The sequence below is a fragment of the Solanum verrucosum genome, unplaced genomic scaffold (genome assembly GCF_900185275.1).
Source record: "Solanum verrucosum unplaced genomic scaffold, falcon-dt-bn FXZP01000261.1, whole genome shotgun sequence".
Taxonomy (NCBI): domain Eukaryota; kingdom Viridiplantae; phylum Streptophyta; class Magnoliopsida; order Solanales; family Solanaceae; genus Solanum; species Solanum verrucosum.
In genome coordinates this window covers 2,808,157-2,828,660 of record NW_026019969.1, presented here as the reverse complement: position 1 = coordinate 2,828,660, position 20,504 = coordinate 2,808,157, and the positions used below count along the sequence as shown (strand labels likewise).

Genomic DNA, 20,504 nt, shown 5'->3' with positions numbered 1-20,504 from the left:
GTTTGAATTATAACCGTTTAGTTATTTACTTCATTTTTTCTATTTGATTGTTTGTTGTTGAAAATCGCACGCCTTAGACTGATACACTTTTTTTATATACTTGTGGTACATGTCAATTCTAGTGTGAAATCACATCACGACAAACAATAAAAAAGGAACTTCATATGAATAGTGTGAATACCAAATAAAAAAGAATGCATCATTATGAGTTGCATGCGATTTTCCTGTGACAAACAACCAAATAAAAATTGTAAAGTAAATAACTAAACAATCGTTTGAGCATGTCTCAAAAAAATTGTTTGTCCTTAGAATTTATTTGATTTCTCCATTAGATCTTTCTCAAAAAGATTGTCTCTTATAACATTTTTGCCCCAAAAGTGACTATTATAACTCTGGGCTCCAACTTATAATTCTATATTAGTAAGATTATTTTTCTTAATTTAATAAGAACTATAACTTTACCAAATAAATTTCACAAAAGAATTACTATTTGATTACAAAATAATTTAAAAACTATTACTATTAGTTTCAATACATAAATAATTATCTCCCCAACTACCAACTAAAAAACCCCTTATTTAATGGGTTTAGTTACATATATTAAGACATTTCGGTCGATACAAGACCAATGTACATTTCCTTTTCTATAAATTCAATTTTTAAAAGTTAATCGAAATGAGATATAATTAAGATAAATATGATAAATAAAAATGAACGATATCTTTTTAAAAAAAAAAGGAACATTGATAAATTACGCTAACTAGAAAGATATTATTAGTGCAGAGTGGATAATTATGAACTGGCCTATTACTTCCAAAATATTAGTCCTTCTTCCTATAGGAGCAGAGCAGAGCAACCCAGAAAACAAGAAGAAAAACTGAGCAAATTTTGGCAGGAATCCCAATTACAATTGATAGATTTTGATTGAATCAGTGTTTGATTGAGCTAAAGAAAAATTATTATGCCTAATTTGTATGTAAAGGCAGTGCCTCCGGCGGATCTGAACCGGAACACAGACTGGTTTATGTACCCTGGTGTATGGACCACCTATATACTCATCCTCTTCTTCTCATGGCTTGTTCTCACCGCTTTTGGCTGCTCTCCTGGCATGGCTTGGACCGTCGTCAATCTCTCGCACTTCATTGTATGTTCTCTTATAACCTAGCTCTCCGCGATTTATATGCCTATAAAAGTTTGGGGTTTCTCTATAGAGTTTTTGGTTTGATCCTCTATGTTGAAAGATTTGATTTTTCTTTCAGAATTTGGATTGATTTCCTGATTTCGAGTGGTTTAAGATTAACCCCCCATTTTGGTTTCGATCTATAGGCTTCTCTGTTTTTCGTTTATGTTTTTTTTTTTTCCCTTGTGTTGTAGGAGTAAGAGTTTGTGAGTCATTTTATGTTAAAGATTTGATCTTTTGGTCCAGGATTTTGATTTCGTTGGCGAAATTTAATGGTGTAAAATTCACCCATATTATGAAATTGTACTCTTTATTTTTTTTCTCCGGAGTTTGGGTGTCCTGAGATTTTGAATTGCTTTTTTGTGAAATTGAATGGGTGAAGATTGGCCCAATTTGTTTCTGATTCAAGGCTTTACCTAGAGTTCAAGGATTCCTAGTTCCTAGTGAATGATATTTACTTCACTTTTAAGGATTCTATCTAGAAGATAAGTTTGATTCAAGGAAGCAAACTAAGCATAATATTGTTTGATTTTTGAATATACATGGTGTACTCAAAGATGAGTTGTTAATTATCCGATTAAGATATTCCTTCTTCTTTGCTGAAGAGAATGAGTGGACGTAAAATTGCTTAGTTCAACTCACAGTCGGTAGATTTTGGGGCATTACAGTTTTTGCTTTCATTGTCTGTATATCATTTGAACTAAACCCTTCTTGTTTCGAGTTTGTACTGCTGGTATCCAGTTGAATGGGAAAATCATTCAGTCAATGTTTTGGAGTGTCCAAAGTCTAGGTTTTGCATTATCATAAGTTCTAAGACATTGAAAGAAAATTTCTTACACCTCTCCTTGTCAAAGTCATAATAGTAAATTACGATCAAGTATCCTTTGCTGCTAATAATTGAGAGAGATTGCTTGTTAAAGCAACATACGAAACCATTATGGATTGGTCAAACTTTATGCATTTATGTTTTGTTCATTGGGATAACATCTAGTGTTAAGATGTAGACCTACTGATGGATGACCCATCTCGCTACATTTGCATCTTATAGTCTTGCTACTTCAAAGATACACACATTAAAAAAAACTCAAGTAGTTAATATAATCTGCAAGAGTTATATAGAAAAGCCAAAAGCCAGGTAATTCATATAATATGTGAGGCTCTTGTGTGTCTTAAGTTTTCCTGCCAGTTTGTGCCCTGAAAATGTCCTAGCTCGTTAACAGTAGCTATTTTTTACCTGTTGTTGTCTGTCTGTTTTTATTTGCTATTTGACAAAGTAAGCTGCTGATGCACATCTAGCTACTCCAATGTGGGCATTTCCTTGGCTTTTCAAGATATAATCAGGTTTAGATGATAGCAGGAAAGCTTTATGCTTAAGTTGCAGTCTTTACAAGGTTGTTTGACCTTGGAATATTTTGACTACTTAGAAGTTATAACAAAGCAATGTGCTTCATTTTAGTGACCTTTTAGTTTCTATAACTAGGAACCAGTTTTAGCTTTGTCTTGAAAATAACTAGGTCCTAGGATATTTAGCACTTCTTCCACTCGTGCCACCTCCACTTTGTCGCAATACCCTCTTTCTTTTGGGAGTCAAAACTATTTCATGTTAGTAGTGAAACAAATACCCACAGAGATCTTATAGTTAATTAAAAAACCCAATAACACATGAAAATTGAAACCAGGGCCTCTTAACCGTTTGACCTCTTAAAGTGGGTCCGTTGTCACTTATATGGATTTCTTAAGATGTACAAAAGTTACTGCAACGCATTTGCACAACCCATAAGTATAATAAGGTTACTTTCAGGTTGCTTTTGGTTAGAGGGGGTAAACAATTGGCAATCAACTAACTGGACTACTTCTCTTCTCATCTTATGTCTTGCTTTCTCCAACTTCCTAGTATCTCATTACCTCCACTTTTGCTTTTATTCCAACTCTGCTTCAGTTTACGTCTATTCTCATCCATACTGGTCGTCCCCTGAAAAATGAACAAGCATATGCACACATTCACACATATATATGTTGTTGAAGCTAATTTGGAGATGAGATAGACCTAAAATCATATGGAAGGAAGCTCCCTCGAAAGACCTACAAAATTTCTTGGAATGAATGAGGACTTAGCTAAAGATAGGGTACAAAATGGATCCATATAGGTTATCTACAAGTTGAGAATAGGTTTTAATCTTGTTAGTACTATGGTTTTGATCCTATTGCTTTTCTAGGAGTATTTTGACCTTATCATAGATTTATATGTCAATAAAAATATATAATACCTTCAGTCATCAAAAAAAAAAATTTAAAGAACTTTTATTATTATTATTATAATTACTTTATTATGTACATTTAACTATTCTTTCACTTTTATTTTTTATTTGCTATGATGTTGACATGAATTGAGCTTACATGGTTAGTGAGGATGCATATAGTTGACCCCAACTTGTTTGGAATCGAGATGTAGTAGTTGCTGTTGAAACCAATTTAGATCGAACTAATATCAGAACCTTTTTGGAATCACCAAGTATATTCCTTCTAATGACATTGAAGGTTTTGTACCTAACTCTTAGGTGTCGTAAAGATTCCAGGTTTAAGCAATCGAGGGATTGGATTAATAATCATGAAAACTTGTATTTTCAGATTTGAGGTCTCAGGCTTTTATTTTTTGAGCTATGAAACTGGACAGAATTAGTCCTTTTTTCTGAGTTGGCTGTAAATTTTTGGGAAATATACTTGAGCTCATATTAAAAGAAGGCATAGCAACTGAGTAAGATCTATTTGATTTATTACCAATTAATCACAAACACTTTCAGCACGTAGTTTTTTGAACTATTATATAATGAATTCAATTTACTAAAAACACAGGAATTAAAAAATGTATTATTCTTGAATTTTTGCAACCTAAAGAAACTGGGTAATGCTCTACAGAGGTATGAAATGAGTGACCTATTAAGGAAACAGCGGATGAACAACTAAACTTTTACACAGAATTGGGTAAAGTATGGTTTTTAACTTCAACTTTCCAAATAGTTTCCTTTAATTTAGTCTTTGATTGGCTGCATCTTCATTTTTATTTTGGCTACTGTTGATATGGGGTTGATTAATTTATTTTGATACATTCACGTGATTTATCCACAAAAAAGAAAGAAAATGATTATCTTCAAATGTGACTGAACATGCTTCAACATGCAGGTCACATATCACTTCTTCCATTGGAAGAAAGGAACTCCATTTGCAGATGATCAGGGGATGTACAATCAATTGACTTGGTGGGAGCAAATAGACAATGGGAAGCAGCTCACTCGTAACAGAAAATTCTTAACTGTCGTACCTGTCGTGCTGTAAGTTCCATCTTTCTTTTCTGTTGACTTTCACAATTTGGTTTGGAAAATGTTGAGATCATCATGACATCCTAAAAGGGGGAAATAAGACGTGCTAAGATAATGCTTGTTCTTTCCTTTTTTTCGTTTTTTGGTGCAACAAGAGAGTGTTGGATGGTTAATTTTATGTTAGATTTTAATCTATAAAGTTAATTAGTCTTCTGAGCTAATTGAATAAATTGTCCCCAATTTATGCCTCAAAAAGGAACTTTAACCAAAATGTTTTTTCTTGTGCAAATTTCATGCTATGGTGTGCGTCTGCATTCTTTTTAATAATGAAACCTACCAGCTGTTATTATTATCAACTCAAAATGTTTTTTCTTGCGCAAACTTCATGCTATGGCATGCCTCTGCTTCTTTTATTAATGAAACCTACCAGTTATTATTATCAACTCAAATAAAGGACAACAACAACAACAACATTCCTAGTGAAATCCCACAAAGTGGGGTTTGGGGAGGGTAGAGTGTACGCAGACCTTACCACTACTTCGTGGAGGTAGAAAGACTGTTTTCAAAAGACCCTTGGTTCAAGTGTATTAAACCCAGGAAAAAGAAGAAGAAAACAATGGAGAGAGCATAAGAGAGAAAATAGTAACAACAAAATAATATGATAATCGAAATGCAATAAACAATATATGGCAAGAACTATAAAGGCACGACTAGTCCTATGACAGGCACTATACCTCCACACGGCATGACAACTCTATACCCCTTCTAGCCTTCTACCCTAATACGAATAAAGGACAAAAAATGTGAATTTTGATTCCAAAAGAGAAAAAATACATGTGCATTATGATTGGGTTAGACGAATAACCAGTTGTTATGAGCAGCTGTCTTCTGACTATAGTGAGAAAAAGTATAGAGGTGTGTGACACACTCTCGAGGATTGAGAAGTTTGACGAAGTAGAAAGTTAAATGAAAGGCTAGAGTCAATGGTGAGCCTATACTCCCACTGAAAAATAGAGATCTGTTTGTGGACAAACACCAAGATTATGCATTAAAATTGTCACATTCTTAGATTTGAGGGGCAATTTGAAAGATGACTCCAAGGAGGCTAAAAACCAAGAATTCGTGCCTTGTAGCATGCAAAAGTACATGTGGAATGTAGATTGAACAAATGCAATTTTTGTGTGAACAAAATTAAATATTGAAGTTGCTTCTTAAAAAACCAACAGTCCACGCAATTTTTGGTACTTTTAATGCATTGCGAACTCTCAGTGAGTATTTATCAGGGTTGCTTTATGCTATCCTTATAGTAATTTTTCGTCTTTCCCCTTTTCTTTTCTACTGTATTGATGACATTTTACTTCTGAGATTTCTTAGCAAACTCTTTTCTACTTGTTTAACTGACAGGTACTTGATAGCCTCACATACAACTGATTACCAACAACCAATGCTCTTCTTCAATACCATTGCTGTGACTGTGATGGTTGTTGCCAAATTCCCAAATATGCACAAGGTCCGAATATTCGGAATTAATGGGGATCCGTAAATGGTTCTTGTTTTTTTATTTCCAGTTTGTGTTTCTCAAAATCTAAGCTTTGTCATTCTCCTGCTGTTCTGCGTAAAGCTCGTCTCTGTATAGAAGTCAGGACAGGAAAGCGTACTTGCTGCGTTAGTGCTTATGTCTTTTACAAGTGCTTCTCTAGATAGTGAAGCAATAAAAATGTAACAAGTTTTCTGTATAGTGTAATTTTCTTTGTAAACTTTATATGAGTACTATAATTAGTTCAATCTCTGTGAACTATATATACTACCATTTCAAGATCTTTTTTGAGCTTATGCTGGCAAATGGACGGTCTTTGGTACACTATCAACTTAAGTTTTCAATTTGTTTGTCTTAATTTTTCTTTTTAGTTCGTTTAAAAAAGAATGTGATAATTCTTTAATTTTAACTTTCAACGTGGCATATTTAGGATAACAAGATTAAAAGGCATTTGACATATCTTTAGTTTAAACCACAAGATTTTTTTATCTTCTTAAATTTCGTGTTAAGTCATTCTATGAATAAATTGAAATGGAGGAAGCAAAAGTCAAGCTACGAGTAACTTTTTTTTTTAAGCGTGAAATAATAACTCAGAAAAGAAGAAGACACGTTACAGTAGTCGGGTATGTTAGGAACTGAAAGAAATTGGTAGTAATTAATTAATTTAAAGAAAAGGATTAGGTATTGGTTGTGGCAGGTAGGTTCCTTTTCGTTTGAAAATTACAATTTGCTTAGTGGCGTTGTTAAATATCAGTATTATTATTACTATTATTTAAATGTTAGACCAAAGAACTTCAATTGATTCCAATACAATAATAGCTGATCATCTACTAATTCTATAATTTCAAATAACTATTGGTAATTAAGATGGTTGCCTTTCACATATTTTTTGCAAGCTATGCTCACTACTAGGAGTACTTAGTAAGCTCCATATTCAGTCCTCTCCCTTTTTTCTGGAAAGGTTCTTTCTCAAAAGGGCTTTTCTTCGATTTTTCAATAAAAACAAATTTTGACTCTAAAAAAAAGTGTATCCTAATACTGCGACACCACCCTATATGCACCAAATGACCTAAAGTTCCGTCAAATTAAGGTACATAACTTTGCAACACTATCATGTGTCTAAATATTAAATTAGTTTAAAAGTACAAATAACTATTTATAGCGAAGTCCGGAGCCAAAAGGGCAAAAAAAATTGTCAAAAATTTCAAAAGGGCACATCAAAAAAAAATTTAACCAAAAGGGCAAGGGCAAAATCGTTTCTGACGGAGCGATTTCCTTCTGACAAAATTGACGCCGTTACTCCGTTAATTATTTTTTTAACATCACTGCCCCTGCAGCGTTTTCTCAAAAAATAAAACTTTTTAAAATTGAAGCAGCGATTTTCTTTTAAAAAGTAAAAAAATATATATTAAAATTCGCTTGCAAGACAGCGATTTCATTAAAAAAAATTGCATTTTAAATATATGCTGCCTTGAAGAAAGCAGTGATTTAAAAAAAAAATCAGTAAATTTTCTTTTTAAGTAAATCACTGCCTGGCAAGCGATTTGTTAATAAAAAAAATTAAACTTTTTAAAGAAAATCACTTATAGTAGCTATTTCAATTTAAATTATTTTTTTTTATTAAAAAGCTGCTGTAGCAGCGATTAAATTATTTTTTAGAAAAATGCTGCAGGGGCAGCGTTGTTAAAATTTTTTGATGAAATCGATTTTAAGAAAAAAGAAATTTTTTTTGGATGAAATCGCTGCTGGGGCAGCGATTTTTATGTTTTTTAACGGGTAACGGCGTCAATCCGAAATCGCTCCATCAGGAGCGATTTTGCCCTTTTGGTTAAAAAAAAATATTGATGTTCCCTTTTGGAATTTTTTTTTGTCCTTTTGGCTCCGGACTCATTTATAGTGAGTATATATAGAGAGAGACTGAAAAAAAGAAGAAGGTGTTTATCGACAAATTAGTTCATTAAACAGAACAAAATGTAGCTAATAATTAGGCGGTAATTATAATGATCATATATATATATAGTACATACATGCTAAGTACAGAAACCCTAGAAGCTTACTTTAATCAAGCTAGCTTCCCTAATCTCAAAATAATCCTAGTACAAATTAACAACAATGTAACCAGAAATCAACTATATCTTCTACGATATGTTAGTACGTACTTAGTTCTAATTAAACAACAAATTATTAGTAACCAAAGTACGTATAACAACAACATACTCAACTCAGTGTAATCCCACACGTAGAGTCTGGATTAACCAAAGCACATGAAAAAAAAAACGAGATTTGTGCACATTATTTACCAGGATCCTCCAGTACCACTTAACATCCCATTCCAATATAATCCAGCAGTTGAATTATTATTCTCATGTCCCTTAGTCTGATGATCAACTTGATTTGTACTTGAAAGTTGCTTTAATCCTCCTAGAGGGAACATTATTCTTGCACCTGATCCATTTTCTAGACCCCCTGGCCCACCACTTGAATAATTATTACTTAAAGAAGCTGCATGATCAGGCTTTAATTCTTGAAAAGGAAAACCTGAATTATTGTATAAAGCATTCAAATCTGGTGTTGATGCTGAGGAGATGAATGAAGTAAACCCTCTTGAGGCTATTCCAGTCCCAAGCAGCTCCAGAGCTGATATTTGACTACTGCTACCTGACATAATTAAGTAAATAAAAATATGTTTTCTTTTTACTCATTTAAAATATGATATCAGAGCAGACACTTGAGTTCATTTAGTTCGTAATCATGACATTATTGAAGAGAATTTTACGTAATATAAAACGTAGGTAAAATACATAATTAAAGTAAATAAAAGTGTGTCTTCTTTGATAATTTAATCTTTTAAATGAGATGATCGTCACAATAACTCAACACGGTATCAGAGAACTACATGTATAATTAAGTAAATAAAAGATTAATTAAGGCTCGCAGGTGAAGAACCGCGACTAATTGAAAATATAATGAAGTAAATAAAAACATGTTCTCTTTATCAATTTAATCTTTTAGATGCGATAGTCAGATAATGAGTACCTAGATGATTGTTGCTTCCATCCATCTTTGGCAATTCAAGAAACTGAGGAATGACACCATGAAACGACGTGTGATGATCTTGTGGCACAGTTCGAAATCCAAGGGTAAGATCTTGGTTACTTCCAATTACAATATTGTTAGGGTTTTGATGATGAGCTGGAACATGACTATTGGGATTAGGGTTCAGATCAGGGAGCTTTTGGGAAGAAGAAGAGGATAATCTTTTGTTTTTTCTAGAACCACCACCAACAGGAACATTCCTTAGAGTTCCACCTTCAGTCCAATACCTTCTACAAGTCTTGCAGAAATATCTTGGTTGAGTTAGGCTATAGTTGTTGTAGTAACAAAACTTTGTATTTAATGAATTACACCTAGGACAATTTATTGCCCCATCCTTCACTGGCCTCACCTTCTTATTCATTATTTCTGCAGTACCCATCGATGATTTCACTACTCCAATTTCCTAAAAAATTATTAACAAAACACACACAAACAAAAAGTATCAAGAAAATGCAACATGATAAAGTGTGGATATAACTTCTACCAACAACAATAACATATCTATTGTACTTGGATCTAACGAAAGCAGAGTTTACGCATAACTTATCTCTACCTAGAATTAGTGAGGTTGTTTTCGATATACCTTCGGCTCAAGGCGAAACAAAAAAAGATGTAATGAAAGTATAAAGAGACAATAGAAAATAAAAAAACCAACAAATAGTAGCAGAATAATACTATAAAACAACAGATAGTAACCTAAATCGAAGATCAAAAACTACAAAAGTGGATACCTTGTAACTTTGAAAATTAAATTGGAAAGCAAACAAACAATAATAACGAAGAAGTAAAACACTTTATTTCCATATGCTTTAATAAAACATATCATGTAGGAAGTGGAAGAAAGAAAAAAGTGCACTGAACTTTGATGTGTAAAGAGAGATCAAGAAACACTTTAATTTGAAAAAAAAAAAGACACAAATTTCTTAAGCAAATACTAATTAAGTACTACGTGCTAATAAATGAATTTGTATAGTATATATTACCCACCTCATGCGTCGACCATTGAGTAGTCTCCATAATTCTGAGAAGGAAAAAAAAACTAAAAAGGTTGAGAGATTTGTCTGGAGGTGTATCGACCTTAGTGCAAGAAAGAAATACTAGAATTTTTTGAGTTATTTGTGTGTTGGCTTTAATGGGATTAGCTTTACTTTCCAGATCAAATGATGATAAAGAAAAAGAAGATATTATTATTATTATTATGTGTTTGTTTTGACTACTACAGCTAGCTTTAGGTATGAAGTAGTAACAATCAACTTTTGTCCGGATTTCAAACAGGAGATATATATATATATATATATATTATATAAACTATGGAGAATTCAATCTATTATATTTTGAGTGGAATTGTGAATGGATATGTTCTGTAGTGGGGTTAAGTTTCTCCTTTTCTTGACCCTTTAATAGTATAGAGTGACTATATATATCATTATTAATCCTATGCTTCGATTAAGTATAACATTTTATTTTATCTTCTCCCCATACATTTTAGACTAGATCGAGTGGATTAATTTGCTGTCTCACACTGCATTTATATATATAATAAATCATCCCAATGTGAAAAGACCTAAAGTTAATTTTCGGAGCTATAAAGTACCTTAGATTTTTTAGGAAATTTTTTAGACTGATTTACTATAGCATCTTAGATATTTATCTTAAAGATAGATCTAAAAGTTTTAGATTTTTTGTTAAGATAGCTAGAAGACAAAAGTTATCCAATTTTTTCTTGTAAATATATCCAAAATATAATTACTTATGTTGGTAACCTAAAAAAATAAGACAGACAAACATGTTAAATCATATATTAATTAAAATATACTACGTAAATGAATAAATGAGTTTTATTTTTTTATTAATTTCATTACAATAATTTTTAAGGGCATAATACATAAATATGACCTTTAACTTATTGCATCATTTCACATTTATGCCCTCAAACTTTGGGTGTGCACAAGTAGACACTTAAACTTGTATAAAATTGAACAAATAGACACACACGTATGTGGCATCCTACGTGGCAATTTGCATCCTATGTAGTGTCCTACGTGTATTATGCCACATAGGACTCATATGTCTACTTATTCAACTTGATACAAGTTTAAGTGTCTACTTGTGCACTCTCAAAGTTGGAGGATGTAAATGTGAAATAAGGTCAAGTTAAAGGGCATATTTATGTATTATGTCATTTTTAAGTTACACACAACTCGATTCTTTTAATATATAAATTCTAGACTCTTGTACTCCAAGTTAGCTTGATTTTGATTTTTCATTTAATGTTTGATATTTAAAAATCTTTGATTAAATTTGAATCTACGATCCATTATTACGAGGTATAGCAATATGTATATATTTAAGTCCATGCGATCTCATGTTGATCGATATGTTGTTCTTCTGTGGGGAAAAGTATAGGCTTTATTGGGATTTCACTTGAATTTTTTTATACGTCCCAATAAAGTGTCTTGTTGTTAAAGTTGTTGATCTTATATTGAGAAAGGCACAGCCTTTTTTATATAACGATGATGCAATTTTATTTAACTTGTCAACCACACTTTAAAATCATCTTTTGGCATTTTTTGTTTGTTATTGCGACTTTTTGGGAACAATATTCCTTGCTAGTTGGGAAGATAATATATGATCAAGTCAGTAACTATATTGCTTGTATTTCCATCACCTTTTGTCACTTGTAGCTAGGCAACGTGTGAATATTATTATTATAATTAGTGCTAATTAAACTTTAACGTAACATGTTCTAAATGTCCTCTATTATCTCCATCTCTTTTCTGTTTTTGTCGTACATAAAGTAAATTATTTCTTACCTAAGTATGATATGATATATGATATAGACTTTTCAGTGTTTCACTTTACTAAAGCATTCTTCACTACCTTTAGAAATTATTCTGAAAAAAAAAAGACATTATGGTTTCATATCAACCATATCGATCGGTCCACTACTTTTTGATTTTCTTGATTTCTATTTGGAACAGTACATTCTGCTGGCCCTTATTCGATATGTCTACATATATGATAAGGATTTAACTTATATAAACTAACGGTGTTATAGACTACTCCGATTCGTGTATACAAAATGTACGAAAGAATCTAATTCTTTTTTTTTTCAATACTACAAATCATATCTCCTCTCATATCTGGTGAAAAACATGCATGCATGTCATCAATCAACACCAGAAATATTAGAGAATTTAAAAAGGGAATTATTTTTACAGTACCATGCCTGACCAGTCCAAGATTGCTCATAACATGCACAAAAATTTACTGGAACTTTTTAAGATGAAGAGAAATAGTAATAAATAGATTTATTTAATACTAATAAAATTCATGGTTGACATATTCCTTTTTTTTTTTTTTCACTATATAGAAAAAGAAGACGAAGAAAGAGAGGTACATAGAGAGAGGAACCGACAACAGAATTTTAAATGGACCCTTAATACTTTGAAATTAGTGGAAAAAGATGTCACCATGGTGCATATTATATACATACTACTCTCCCGTCGTTTCAATGTCTTTTTCATAATCTCATTAATTTTTCACCTGATATACGTAAGATCACAAGATTTAGAGATTTTAAACATACATTGACATGATTTTAATTTAAAATTATAAAATTATAAAATTTTGTTAATTCATTTTCTTTAAATTTGTGTTAAATCAAAACATGATAAATAAATTAAAACGGATAACATGTGATGATGGGACACTTAACACTTGGGTTTGGCCCCCACGTCCATTAGATTAATAATGAATAGCCAAAATTCTCTATCTAATATCTCAGTGGAACAGTTTTCTTCAGAGGTTATTATTATTATTATTCCACGCATATTATTTTTTTTGCTAAGACATAATGATGATCTCTTTAGCCTTTTCTCCAGTTTGAAAAGGACCAAATTTTGAAAATCCAACTTGCCTTTTAGTCAAAAGTTTATTTGGAGCCATTGTTACTAAATTTTGAAGGTAGGTTCCCAACTTGTACATTTTTAATCTTAAGGATATTTGTCTTTAGTAAATTTCCATTTTTCACGTTGTCCACTTCTGTTGGAGTTTATGTGTCGGGGCATAAATTGAGGTCATCTTCAGTTGCTCTAAAATCTAGAATTAATCTGTCTTTGATTCAGAGACTTTGAAGACATTACATGCTAATCAGTGTTTTAGCCAGTCCTACTCCTTCAATGACAAAATTACTTGTTAAATTAACCTTTTTTTTTAATTTAAAAAAAAATTTGTATTAGAATATGGGCATAGTTACACTAACTGTGTAAAATGTACAACAATTTGCTCCCATTCAGATGCCATTGATGTGTCAATTCCTGACCCCGTTAAATTTCAGGTAATAAAATAGGGGGAAATCTTGAGCAATGTATGTATGTGTATTTTTTCGTGAAAATGATCTCTTATGACCACTTACAAATTTGAATAGAAGTCAATTTTTTCAAATTCCTATGGGTATGTATAAATGAAGATCTATTGTACCGAGGACAAAAAACTAAAAACAAATTTGTCAAGGGCTATTTATTATACGCTTAGTTAGCTATGTTTCCAGTATCATTCACGCATGAATTTCTGATTCTTGTGCAGATGTTTAATGCGGGAATAATAGTACCGGTTCCACCAATAACATGTTCATTGTTGCATGTTCAAACATCTTGTTGATATTATATCAATAAAATGTAGGATTTGTTACCTGGGAAATGAGGCTGTAACCTGCTACAACAGATTAAAAATACACCGATTGTGTAAATCTGGAGTTATAAAATCTCCATATTATCGATGTATATAAGTTGAATTCATCAATTTCAATCCTGTGAAATATATTATCAAAGATAGCTTCATGAACCGTTCATCAAATGCCTTGGACGTGTAACATGTTGATCTATGTATAATGATGGTACCTCTTAAGGATCAAAAAGAAAATATAACAAACGATGGATATCATCTTACAAGAGTACTGCTTGAAACTTTGACAGATATCAGAGCCCTTATATATATGTAGCTATATCATAATATATCTCTTGGATACTATTGAGTATTGACATATGTGTGGAAGGAACAACTTACTTTGTCTGTACATATGAGTGTCAAAAAGGGTGGGTTGGGTCTAACTGGGTTATGTCAATACATGGGTTGGGTCACAACTAGGAGTGACAAACGAGCCAGTCGAGTCGAATATGAGTCGATCAAAAAACGAGTTAAATGAAAATGAATAAGTTACTCGACTCGACTCATATTTTAAATGGGTAAAAATGAGTTACCCAATGGATAATATGGGTACCCATATTTACCCATATTATAATAGAAATCTTGTTAAATGCTTTAAAACAAAAAAAATTTAAAGTTTTTTTTATCACTTCACACCAGTCCCCCTACCCCCTATCCCAAAAAAATGTAAAAAAATTACCACCCCACCCCCTACGCCCTACCAGCCCCCCACCCCACACCCCATCCCAAAAAAAAATTACAAATTTTAAATTTTTTGATTAATTTTTTTTAAAAAAAAAATTACCACCCACCCCCTACCCTTTATACCCCCCCCCCTCCACACCCCATCCAAAAAAAAATTAACAAAATTTTAAATTTTTTCATTAAATTTTTTTAAAAAAATTACCACACCCCTACCACCCCCTCCCCCACACCCCCAACCAACCCCCCCCCCTCCACACCCCATCCCCAAAAAAAATTAACAAAATTTTAAAAATATTTTTTTAAAAAAATTACCACCCCACACCCAATCCAAAAAAAAAAATTAACAAAATTTTAAATTTTTTCATTAAATTTTTTTTTAAAAAATTACCAGCCCCCCACACCCCACACCCCACACCCCACACCCCACACCCCACACCCCATCCCAAAAAAAAAATTAACAAAATTTTTAATTTTTTAATTTTTTAATTAAAATTTTTAAAAATATTTTTTTAAAAAAATTACCACCCCACCCCCCTACCAACCCCCTCCCCCCTCCACACACCATCCAAAAAAAATTTACAAAATTTTAAATTTTTTCCAATAATTCTTTTTTTTTAAAAAAAAATTACCAACCCACCCCCAACCCCCGCAACCCCCTATCCCAAAAAAAATGTAAAAAAAAAGCTTCATTTTTTTTATTATAGATTTTTTTAAAAAATAATAAAAAAGACTTTCTTACTACCCCACCCTTTATCAAAAAAATTTTGTTTGTGTGAATGCATTTCTTTTACTCATTTTATTCATTTAAGTACCCACTTTAAAATGGATAATATGGGTATTATTCGTTTTTATCCATTTTTAAATGGGTTGGGTGGGTATTATTCGTTTTTACCCATTTTTAAATGAGTTGGATACCCAACCCATTTAAAATGGGTAAATATGAGCGGATACCTATATTAATTAGAAAGACTTTCACATATAGCCACTCAAAATAGCCTAATTACTCTTCATAGCTATAGTTTGATAGTTACAATTCGTAGCTACATGTTATATGGAGGAGAGAGGCGAGCAAGACTGGGAGAGAGAGGGGGCAAAGAGTGAGAGAAAGGTGAATTGTATATGTATATAGGTTAGATAATTGTATATTATACATATGTATTTGTATATATGGCAAGCGAGATTGGGAAAGGGAGGAGAGAGGAGAACGAGAGAGGGCAGAGAGTGAGAGAGGTGAATTGTATATGTATATATGTTAGATAATTGTATATTATACATATGTATTTGTATATTCTGACGAATTATACATATACAAACGTGACAAATTATACAAACTCGAAGTCAGCCCGCGTAATTAATATATAATGTTAGTTGTGAGTGATAATTATAGCAAACTATAGCTATGATGAGTAATTAAGTAATATAAGTTTGCTTAACCGCGTAATTTTCCCTATTAATTGCCCATTCTGCCATCCCTAATCACAACCCATCCAAAATCTTTAGGCCAAAATGAGTTTGATTGAGATGGGTTAAATTACTGGTCATAACCAACCCACCCAATAATTACTCAAATTAAAGCAACACCATACGCAATAAGTTAAAATTACTCAACATTATGCTATCTTATCTTCTAAAAACAAATAGAACAAAGAGGTTCATTATTTGACAGTAATATGACCTACCATCACATTATGGATTGATGCCAGCAATATAGGAGATCAAATTCAAATGTTTTAAAAAATAATCATGATTCATGTACATTAACAAATCAGTCACACTTTTGCATACCTTTGTGCTAGACACCCTTATTTTTCTCTTCTAGTCGCTCCTTTTGTGGCTGCTAGTTCCTGATGTCAATGTGGACTATGCAACTGTGTTTTGATCCTGATACTGGAGAATGACCATTCTTATCGCAAGTCTTTACCACACTTGTCTAACAATTAGTAGGACTGCTATTTTAGTAAAGTATAGTTAGGATGAATGAATTCAAAGAGGAATAAATGGAGAATTAAGATAACAGTAGACTAGAGATCTCGAGTTCGAGTCCTGAGTATGAAAATAATCCTGTTAGGTAGTGCTTCCTCCTTAAATAGGCCTTACCGGTGGGAATCTGAATTAGTTGGGGCCTCAATGCGGGTACCAGACAGCAGGTGGGAAACCAAAAAAATTACAGTAGAAAAGTTTTGGGCAAAAGCAAGCAAGTACATCTTATGCACTTGAGCTAATTTTCTCAAATGCAGAGATTAATGACAATATATGCAAAAAAAAAGCATCTAAGAGTCTGTTGCAGACAAGCTATCCATTGATGCCTCCGACAGAGAATGATGTGAACTTATCTTTTGTTTGTGTCGGAAATGAATATACATTCAGAAGAGTATTTGGACTAATGAAATAAATGGCCGATGAAATGATGATAGGGCCTAAATGCTTGGGCTTTCATCTGCAGCTGGAAGCTGGCCCATTTTGAATAAGGATCCAGTTGTATTTTCCTTAGCGGTTTCTAGAATAGTGTGAGATGTCTAGTTCAGGTACAGGTTGTTATTTTATTTTGTAATTAGCTTTTAGTCCTTTTAGTCCTTTTAGTCCTTTTTCGTATTTGCACAGTAGAGCTTAATAGATTGTATAAAGGAATGTAATGGAGGCAGAATTAAGATAGAGAAAATTTCCACAAATTTTGTGTTCTTCTTTCAAATTCTACATGGTATCAGAGCATATGTGTTTCAATTCTAAGTCTTTTTTGTGTCTAACCCCTCTCCCTGTGCCTTTGAATATCAGTTTGCCCAATTCTTTCAACATTATTGTCACTCACACAGGGAGTGTTAGTATTCTGCCTTCTCTCACTCTGCATAATGTTCTTCATGTTCCAGATTTTAAGTATAACATTCTATCAGTTAACAAGTTGTGTATTCAACTTAATTGTCATGTCTTATTTACTTCTAGTGGGTGTCTTTTACAGGACCATTCAATGAGGAAGGAACGAGTTTTTGGTGATGTAAGAGATGGTCTATATTTACTCCAGCCCACTAAAATAGATTCAGGATCAATTAGAAATGTTTTTCCAAAAGGAAGTCATTCCAATGATGTTTTTAGTAATATTGTTAGTCCTATTTCTGGCTGTAATTCTCATTTAGTTTCTGTTCCTGTCTATACAGTTCCTGATGTAAATCTGTGGCATGTCCGATTAGGGCATTTACCATTTTCAGCAATGAGTAATATAAGTTTAATTCATTTTCCTTCAAATTCTGCATATATTTGTCATATTTGTCCTCAAGCTAGACAGAGTCGACTTCCTTTTCCAGTTAGTGCCATTAAAACCCAAAGAATTTTTGAACTAATTCATATTGATACATGGGGACCTTTTAAAGATTCTACTTACAATGGTTTCAATTATTTTTTAACCATAGTAGATGATTTTAGCAGGGGCACTTGGACTTTTCTCTTGAAAACTAAGAGTAATGCTTTTCCAATCTTAAAGGATTTTTTGGCTATGGTGGAAAGACAGTTTCATTCACCAGATCTGATAATGCTTTGGAACTTGGTAAAGGTTCACAGGAGGCTGCTTTTCTGAGTTCTGTAGGGATCATTCATGAGAGATCTTGTGTTGCCACTCCCCAACAAAATGGTGTTGTCGAGAGAAAGCATAGTGTCACGACCCGGGAGCACCCCCTAGTCGTAATCGGCGTACTCGACCTCGAAGAGGTCTAATACAAGCCTCTTAGCATTCATTCATCGCATTAACACAAAAAAACCATAAGGAATTTAAAACTTTCTTTACCAATAAAACATTTCATAAATATATATATATAGCAAGCGGAAGACTTTCTAGACTTTATACATGATGTCTCAAAACCATCTAATACTTTAGAGTACAAAATTTGGGACCAATCCCATACACAACTTAAACAATACTAAAAAGACATAAAAGAACATATAGGGTATTGTCCTCGAATATATGAGGACTCACCAAGTCTTCATCTTCAACACTTAGAAACCTATTAAATAGCCATGACATGTCATCATCTCCAAATCCCTACACTTTAGTCCAAAAAGGGAAAGAAAGGGGTTAGCACAATTAAGTACTAAGTATGGAGACCATGCAAAAACATACCAAAAAGGACATTTTCAAGGAAGTAAATGCTTTCATATCATTTGATAAAACCTTTCTTTTACAAGTATAAGAGACATAATACAAGTCAACATTAACATATAAGACCATAGCCAACCATACATATACTCAACATATGTCCATATACAACCCATGCTTAACTTTAAAAGAACACATGTCATTTCATTACCATAGGACCTCTACCTAATATAATCTTAAGACACACTTGAGTGAGACAAGAAGTGACCGCCCATACAACCTCTTCAAGCACACTTAAGTGTTCCCCAAGATTACCTTAGATAAGGACATTTCCTTTACAACATAACATCAATAGACCAACATTCTTTAAGAAACCATTTTGGAGACATTCAAGCACATAAGGGGACTTTCACATAATAGTCGTTAGACTTAGGGAACTCACTTTAGTATCTTCAAAGCCTACTCGTGCCATGTGTAGATAGTATCCCATACTACTACCTACACGTTATAGAACCTATCCAATAACTAGAGTGCACATCCCACATGATGGGAATAGGCATTAACCGACATAGACCATGCGAGCTAGACATGGAATCCGGTGTCATAAAACCCTACACCGTGGAAGGTGTTCTACTTGCCAAGGGTAGAACTAGGACACATCCCATGTAGGCACATGGTTTAGGGGATGTCCAAATATGTTCATTGTACTCTTGCCTCATACTCGGGAGAGCTACCATCTTAACCATATCCACTCGGTGCTTAGCCTTAGTTCCCATGAAGTAATTTCATTCACATGTATGTACTAGAGAGGGCACCATCATTAGGTCTACCGACCTATAGCACATCTACCAAGAAGGGCACCACAAGGATCTACCGATCAAGGTTCATTAAGGATAGCTCATTAAATCCCCCTGGAAGGGTGCCTTAGGCCTACCGATTTTTCATTAAGGGTGCCTTAAGCCTACCTGTAACACCCCAGAAAATTTTCGAACTAAGACTCGAACCGTTCTTCGTAGTGAGTGAGATTTTACCAAGGAATTTAAAATTTCTTAAGTGTTAAGGTCACTAGATATAGCACCTTGAGTTTTAAAAAGAATTAAATTGGAAATAGCAAAATCTGAAATTTTGCAAGTTATGCTTAAGTATGAGTTTTGGGTCAGCTTCAAACAACCATAATTCCTAGCTCAGGATGAATTAGGTGTGCTACCAGATACCGTAGCCAAGATCTTTAAATTATCTTTCCAACGCCGCTGAGTTTGCTAAGTTTCGAGGTCAGATGAGGGAGATATGGCCTTTTGAAGATCGGATGTCCAGTTAAGGAAAGTTAGCCGAAAATAAAGAGGGGTATTTTGGTCTTTTCCTTACCCAACAAGATTTAATTCGTTTTTAGTAATATTTTAAGGGTCTAATACTATTAGGTTCAGTTTTATAATCCTAAAATTGGCCTAGGGTTTTAGTTGAGAGTTCAAGAAGAGAAAAGAAGAGAGAAGAGGAGAAAAGAGGAGAGGATCAAGCGTTCGTCGAGATTCTTGCGTGTTGTAGCGGATTTTCGCCATGGGTTTGATCCCTAAGAGGTATGTAAGCTTCCATAGTGTTGGGTTCTTTCACCCACACGCCAATCATGATTTATTCAGCGTAATTTCGTTCTTGAAATTTATGGATTTAAGTTCTTGATAAGTGTTCTTGAAGTTTATTAAGTTTTGAAGTAAGATTCTGCTTAGGTCAACTTTAAACGACCATATCTCTTAGAATATTAAGAGTTATGTGAGCCATAACCTATCCAATTAAAGGTAATTGAATCTACTTTCCAATCCCACCAATTTCACGTCAATCCAATATCTGAGTAAAAAGTTATGACTATTTTAGTAACCTATACAGTGC

General features: G+C 33.1%; 2 protein-coding genes across 2 annotated transcripts; one reads left to right on the top strand and one right to left on the bottom strand.

Annotated features, from left to right (window-relative positions):
- Positions 1-776: 776 nt before the first annotated feature.
- On the top strand, positions 777-6,282 carry LOC125815313 (uncharacterized). Its single transcript, XM_049494757.1, has 3 exons — positions 777-1,144; positions 4,361-4,509; positions 5,902-6,282. The coding sequence occupies exons 1-3, from the start codon at positions 962-964 to the stop codon at positions 6,038-6,040; spliced, it is 471 nt and encodes a 156-aa protein (XP_049350714.1). The 5' UTR covers positions 777-961; the 3' UTR covers positions 6,041-6,282.
- Positions 6,283-8,330: 2,048 nt separating this feature from the next.
- On the bottom strand, positions 8,331-10,234 carry LOC125815321 (dof zinc finger protein DOF2.5-like). Its single transcript, XM_049494766.1, has 3 exons — positions 10,118-10,234; positions 9,065-9,533; positions 8,331-8,656 (listed from the first exon to the last, which is right to left on the bottom strand). Exons 1-3 carry the CDS (start codon positions 10,145-10,147, stop codon positions 8,331-8,333), a joined length of 825 nt encoding a protein of 274 aa, XP_049350723.1. The 5' UTR covers positions 10,148-10,234.
- Positions 10,235-20,504: the final 10,270 nt, after the last annotated feature.

Bases quoted from the DNA above. Each gene is read 5' to 3' on its own strand.
- LOC125815321 (XM_049494766.1), bottom strand. From the start codon at position 10,147: ATGGAGACTACTCAATGGTCGACGCATGAG. The intron at 9,534-10,117 runs GTGGGTAATATA...ATAATTTTTTAG, and splicing joins CTCAATGGTCGACGCATGAG to GAAATTGGAGTAGTGAAATC. The intron at 8,657-9,064 runs ATTATCTGACTA...TGGAGCTGCTTG, and splicing joins CAACAATCATCTAGGTACTC to GGACTGGAATAGCCTCAAGA.
- LOC125815313 (XM_049494757.1), top strand. From the start codon at position 962: ATGCCTAATTTGTATGTAAAGGCAGTGCCTCCGGCGGATCTGAACCGG. The intron at 1,145-4,360 runs GTATGTTCTCTT...TTCAACATGCAG, and splicing joins TCAATCTCTCGCACTTCATT to GTCACATATCACTTCTTCCA. The intron at 4,510-5,901 runs GTAAGTTCCATC...TTTAACTGACAG, and splicing joins ACTGTCGTACCTGTCGTGCT to GTACTTGATAGCCTCACATA.